Source organism: Primulina huaijiensis, chromosome 14 (assembly GCF_012295235.1).
Source record: "Primulina huaijiensis isolate GDHJ02 chromosome 14, ASM1229523v2, whole genome shotgun sequence".
Lineage (NCBI taxonomy): Eukaryota > Viridiplantae > Streptophyta > Magnoliopsida > Lamiales > Gesneriaceae > Primulina > Primulina huaijiensis.
In genome coordinates, this window is record NC_133319.1 from 16,997,050 (window position 1) to 17,002,710 (window position 5,661).

A 5,661-nucleotide genomic window follows, 5' to 3' on the forward strand; every position below is an offset into this window, starting at 1 on the left:
AAAAAATAAAAAAGAGTGGGTCGAGTGATAATGTTAGAGGTTTGGTTTATGGTTTAGGGTTTGGGTCGAGTTTGGGTCGAGATGGGTCGAGTGAGTAGGAAATTTTTGATATTTTTGAGTTTTGATCATTTTATAATATATAATTCACTTTATATATGATTAGAATGTAAATATATAAAAAAAAAATTATTTGTGTAAACATTAGTTATATGTTTTTATTTAAGTATGTTAGTTAAAAAATTCATAACAAATAGAAGAATGTATCTCTTATTATAACAATGTGGGTTGAATTTATACTCGACTAAAAATCTTAACAAATTTTATAATTCCACTGAAACNGAAATTCATAACAAATTTTATAATAATAGAACTAAAAAAATTCATAACAAATTTCATTACATATTCACTTTAATGAATGTATACCGAAGCATATGACATTAATGTTTATTGTGTATAAACATTAACAAATTTTATAATTCTACTAAAATTTTTAACAAATTTTATAATAATAGAACTAAAAAAATTCATAACAAATTTCATTACATATTCACTTTAATGTAATGAATGTATATCAAAACATATGAAATTAATGTTTATATATACTAAAATTTTTAATAAATTTTATAATAATATGCTTCTCGACCCATCTGGTAAATTGCTGGGTCGAGTGGGTCGAGTGGTGGTGTTTGGGGTTTGATTTAGGGTTTTGTTTAGGGTTTAGGGTTTGGGTCGAGTTTGGGACGAGTTTGGGTCGAGTGGTAGAGAGATTTTGAATTTCGATCATTTCATAATACATAAGTCATTCTATACATGATTAGAACGTAAATATATAAAAAAAATTAATTGTGTAAACATTTTAATATGAGTTATGTATTATAATTTAAGTGTGTTGGTTAAAAAAATCATAACAATATTAGACGAATGTATCTCTTATCGGGTTGAATTTATGCACGACTAAAATTCTTAACAAAATTTTTAATTCCAATAAAATATTTAACAAATTTAATAATAATAGAACCTAAAAAACTCATAACATGTAAGACTCGACTCAAATTAAACTACTCTACCAAAAAATTGAGTATATTGTGTGGCGAGACCCACTCAACCCAATTTTGGGTTGAGTGGGTCGCGCCACACAAATATTGGGTTGCGCCACACATATAATGTGTGACGCGACCCACTCAACCCAAAATTGGGTTGAGTGGTATGTGTGGCGCAACCCACTCAACCCAATTTTGGGTTGAGTGGCGCGACCCACTCAACCCAAATTGGGTAGAGTGGGTCGAGCCAAAGAGCTACAATTTGTGTGACTAGAAACAATAATCCTAATACAATTCAAATCACAACTTGCTTTCATTTTTTATGGTGTTATATAATTGATCAATTGATCAATCATTCTCTAAATATATTTTTTGTATGAGATCGTTATTACATCGAATGTAGTAAAAATATATCACATAAATTAACTAAAAATCAATATAAAGTATCATATAAATGTTTTAATCCAACTATCATATAAATGTTTTAATCCAACGACCATAATTTATCCCAAATACAACAACAACAATAATGCCTAAATTCTTCAATCTTCTGATCGTTCAATTGATAGGCATTTTCCCTGAACATGGGATAAACGTTTGATAGGCATCTTCTCATATTCATCCATTCTATCTATTAAATCCCCCAAACTTACACCGTCACTTCTTCCAAAATGTCTCAACCTAAATTCATCTTCGTCAGGTATCATAGGATAAACGTTTGAACAATTTAGACCCGTTAACAAACAATATTCTAACAATGAAAATCGCAAAGGTCGTTTATGATATATCATCCAAAATTCACTACTTTCACTATCATAAGTTTGCCTGCTGATCAAAAACCATAACAATTGATTCGAATTATTATAATCCTTCGCACATGTAATTAAATTACCAAATTGAGTATGCTGCACCAAATACTCTATCTCTTTCTCATTTAAAAATGATATAATCTTCTTACATATCTCAACGTATCTTGATCCTAATGTTAACTTGCATTCAAAGAATTGATTCCTTCCGAGTTTAGTTGGAAAGTAAATCTGCAGACAAAAACAAAACAAACATATTAGTGATCAAAATTTAAACAGTATTCGTTCCTCGGAGAAGAATTGGGTCGTGCTCGAACCAAGCGCGACCCAATTGGGTCGTGCCGTGCTCAGCACGACCCAAGCGCGACCCAATAGGGTCGTGCTCTTCTTGTTTCGTGCTCTTCCCGAAGGGCACGACCACGACCCAAGCACGACCCAATTGGGGGAAGAGCTTCCCCGAGAGCAGCAGCTAAGTTGCTGCTCACGGACGCTGCTCACGGTCGAGCTCTTCACGAAAAGCTCGACCCAGGGCTCGAGCCTCCACCCACGGCTCGACCCAAATCTAGCTTCGGTAACAAATTCAAATTTCAAAATAAATTTCTTATCAATACGTGATTTTCTCGTTGGATTTCTTGCAGATGAATATTTTCTAGACTCATCGTTAATTCTTAGGAAAAAACTAGAACAATGATACAAGATGGAAGATGGTTTGAGTGTGCAGCAGCAGCAGATGAGGAAAACAAAATCTTGGGTTGAGGTGAGAAAGAGTGGGTCGCGAAGAAGGGAGAGATAAGTCTGTAAAAAAAAAATTTGTTTTGTGTTATAATAAAAAATTGGATCGAGACTCAACCCAAAAAATCAAGTCTCGACCCACTACTAATTAAAAAAATTAGATTTTAAGTAAAGGATAAAAAAGTAAATTCCTCTCCACTCCCTTTTATTGAATAAACACGTACAACGCTCCCTTTTTCCTCATTTCCCCCAAAACTGAGGCTTCTTTGCTCTGTGTTTGCTTGGTTAAGGAATACATCCCTTTTTCTTTGTTTTTTGGGGAAATAAATTCAATAGAAGTGGAAGACAAGGGTGTCTGATTTCAGAAACTTGAACAGGGTGCTTTCTTGGAGGTGAAACGATTCATTTGTGGAGCAGGAGATCGTTGGGTGAGGTTTAATTTCTAGAAATAACCCCTAATGGCAGGCAGTAATGAAGTAAATGCCAATGAATCAAAGGTATATTATTCATATCTCTTTCTCGTTTTGCTTATGGTTCTTGGTTCACGATTTGTGATCTGGGGTTACGATCATTTTATGACGAGGTTTTTTTTTTCCGTTCGTTTTTTTTTTTTTTTTTTTTGTGTGTGTATTTTTGGGGTTAATCTTGGAGTGTGGGCTTGCACAAGAAAGAGTTGGTTTTGAGAGAAAAAGGTCTGATATGCGCAAAAAGATTGAATCTTTACTTTTATTTTACGGGGTTTGGTCTCTGCTTATCTCTTCATGGTTTTATTTGCTTTTTCAATTGTATTACATGCACTTTGTTATTACTTTGCTTCGTGCTTCTCATTTGGCAATCTCCACGAACTGATATCATGCTCCTGTTAAGTTTTTTCCTGGTTGTTTTTTATTTTCTTGGTTTATTTCTTTTTTAAGTATGTGTATTTATTTTTTCCGTTTTCAGATTTTTCTTTACTGGGCTATTAATACTGATCTGATTTGAGAAATTTTCTTTCAAGTCTAATCAATTAGTTTTTCTTCCTTGTGGTTTTCTTGACCTACATTTTTGTGTCGCAATTCATGGACTGACGAACCGATGGTTCCTGTTTTATGCAGAGGGTGGTTCCTCTTAATACATGGATACTTATATCCAACTTCAAGCTTGCTTATACCATGCTCCGGCGGCCTGATGGCACGTTTAACCGTGAATTGAACGAGTTTCTTGACCGGAAAGTGCCTGCAAACACGAACCCGGTTGATAGGGTTTACTCTTTCGATGTAGTAGATCGGGCCACAAGCCTTCTTAACAGGGTTTATTTAGCTGCCCTAGATAACGAGAATCAATGGGGGATTTTGGAACTTGAAAAGCCCTTAAATACTACTGAGATTGTACCTGTAGTTTTGTTCTTCCATGGTGGAAGCTTTGTTCATTCTTCAGCCAATACTGCTATCTATGATACTCTCTGTCGCCGCCTTGTCAGTACTTGCAAGGCCGCTGTTGTGTCTGTGAATTATCGCAGATCGCCAGAGAACCGATACCCTTGTGCTTACGATGATGGTTGGACAGCTCTTACTTGGGTTCGCTCAAGATCATGGCTTCAAAGTGGGCATGATTCTAAGGTTCATGTATATTTGGCCGGGGATAGTTCTGGTGGTAATATTGCACATCATGTTGCTGTAAGAGCAGCGGAAGAAGGTGTTGATGTATTGGGAAATATTCTTCTTCACCCGATGTTCGGTGGCCAGGAGAGGACGGAATCTGAAAAACAATTAGATGGTAAATATTTTGTGACGATTCAGGATAGGGATTGGTATTGGAGAGCTTATTTACCAGAGGGAGAGGATAGGGACCATCCTGCATGTAATGTTTTCGGACCGAGGAGTAGAACCCTTGAGGGACTGAACTTCCCTAAAAGTTTGGTGGTTGTGGCGGGATTGGATCTTCTCCAAGATTGGCAATTGCGCTATGTTGAAGGGCTCAAGAAATCAGGGAAAGAAGTCAAGCTTCTTTATCTCGAAAAAGCAACGATCGGGTTCTATTTCTTGCCTAACAATGACCATTTCCATTGCCTAATGGATGAAATGAGGAGCTTCATCCACTCTTAACTGTTAATATTTTAGTTATGGACTCCATTTACTGGCAGTCAAAGCCATATGCATGCGCAGGGTCTATGCCCCCTTTCTTTAGCAGTGGTATTTAGTTGTATGATCAGAATACAACATAGGCATGATACACTATTTTGCACCTCGTGGGGTATCCGTTTTTGGTGATGTATTCACTTCAGCTTCAAGATTAGACTATATCCACTCCTGTAGACGAAGGTTCGGGTTTAGGGCTATTGGGTTCTACAAGATGGCTGATAGGTCTCAGCTGTCCGATCTGTGTTAGGCGCTCTGTGCAAGTGGGTTGAGGAAATCCATGTGGTTATCATCTGTATTCGATACTTATGATTTGAAAAAATATATATAATTTTGTTGTTTATACGTACAATGCAATGGGGCTTCGTTATGTCTTTATCTCTGGAACATCTGATTCTATGAACCCACTTTTAAGAAGAGGGAAGAACATCTATCTGGCTGTATCCAGGTTCATGTCTAACGCACTTTTGAGATTTGTAGTACCTTTTATTTGACCTTGGTGCCAAAGAAAATATGGCTATTTTAAAAAAAATATGCCGTGTATCCATCACCTGGTTTGGCTAAAACAATCCCTGATACTTGTAGGTATCAGGCAGGGTCCACGCGATATGATGGCTTTAAGTCAAGCTTGTGGAATTCGGCACGAGGAGGATAGCAAAAACCCGAAAGCACTGGACCAATCCCTTTGTTATTTTAGCTATGAAGCTTGATTAAAATCTTCTGACGCAGAAAGTTTAGTATGTTTATGCCAGTGTTCTAAAAAGTCTGCTTAAGTCCTGTTTAAGTGCGTTTAAGTTTGAAGTTCGGCAAAAACGTCCCGCTTCGGAGAAAGCGAAAAAAGTGGTCAAACTAAGCGTAATTAAATCGTTTAATTAAGCGTACTTAAGCACAATTAATCACATCTATTTATTTTTTAATTTTTTTTATTTTGAGATAATAAATTAGGTTTATAATTTAGATGTTTAT

General features: G+C 36.0%; 1 protein-coding gene across 2 annotated transcripts; it reads left to right on the forward strand.

Moving 5' to 3' along the window:
* Positions 1-2,834: 2,834 nt before the first annotated feature.
* Positions 2,835-5,040, forward strand: LOC140956738 (gibberellin receptor GID1B-like). Of its 2 annotated transcripts, none has more exons than XM_073413605.1 (2): positions 2,835-3,075; positions 3,673-5,040. In XM_073413605.1, the coding sequence occupies exons 1-2, from the start codon at positions 3,037-3,039 to the stop codon at positions 4,660-4,662; spliced, it is 1,029 nt and encodes a 342-aa protein (XP_073269706.1). In that variant the 5' UTR covers positions 2,835-3,036; the 3' UTR covers positions 4,663-5,040. The 2 variants fall into 2 exon arrangements, with proteins under 2 accessions (XP_073269706.1, XP_073269707.1); XM_073413606.1 differs by lacking the exon at positions 2,835-3,075 and adding an exon at positions 3,160-3,270 and having other exon boundaries at positions 3,675-5,040.
* The last annotated feature ends 621 nt before the right edge of the window (positions 5,041-5,661 follow it).

Coding starts and splice junctions, on each gene's coding strand:
- LOC140956738 (XM_073413605.1), top strand. CDS start 3,037: ATGGCAGGCAGTAATGAAGTAAATGCCAATGAATCAAAG. Junction 3,076..3,672: donor TAAATGCCAATGAATCAAAG/GTATATTATTCA, acceptor TGTTTTATGCAG/AGGGTGGTTCCTCTTAATAC.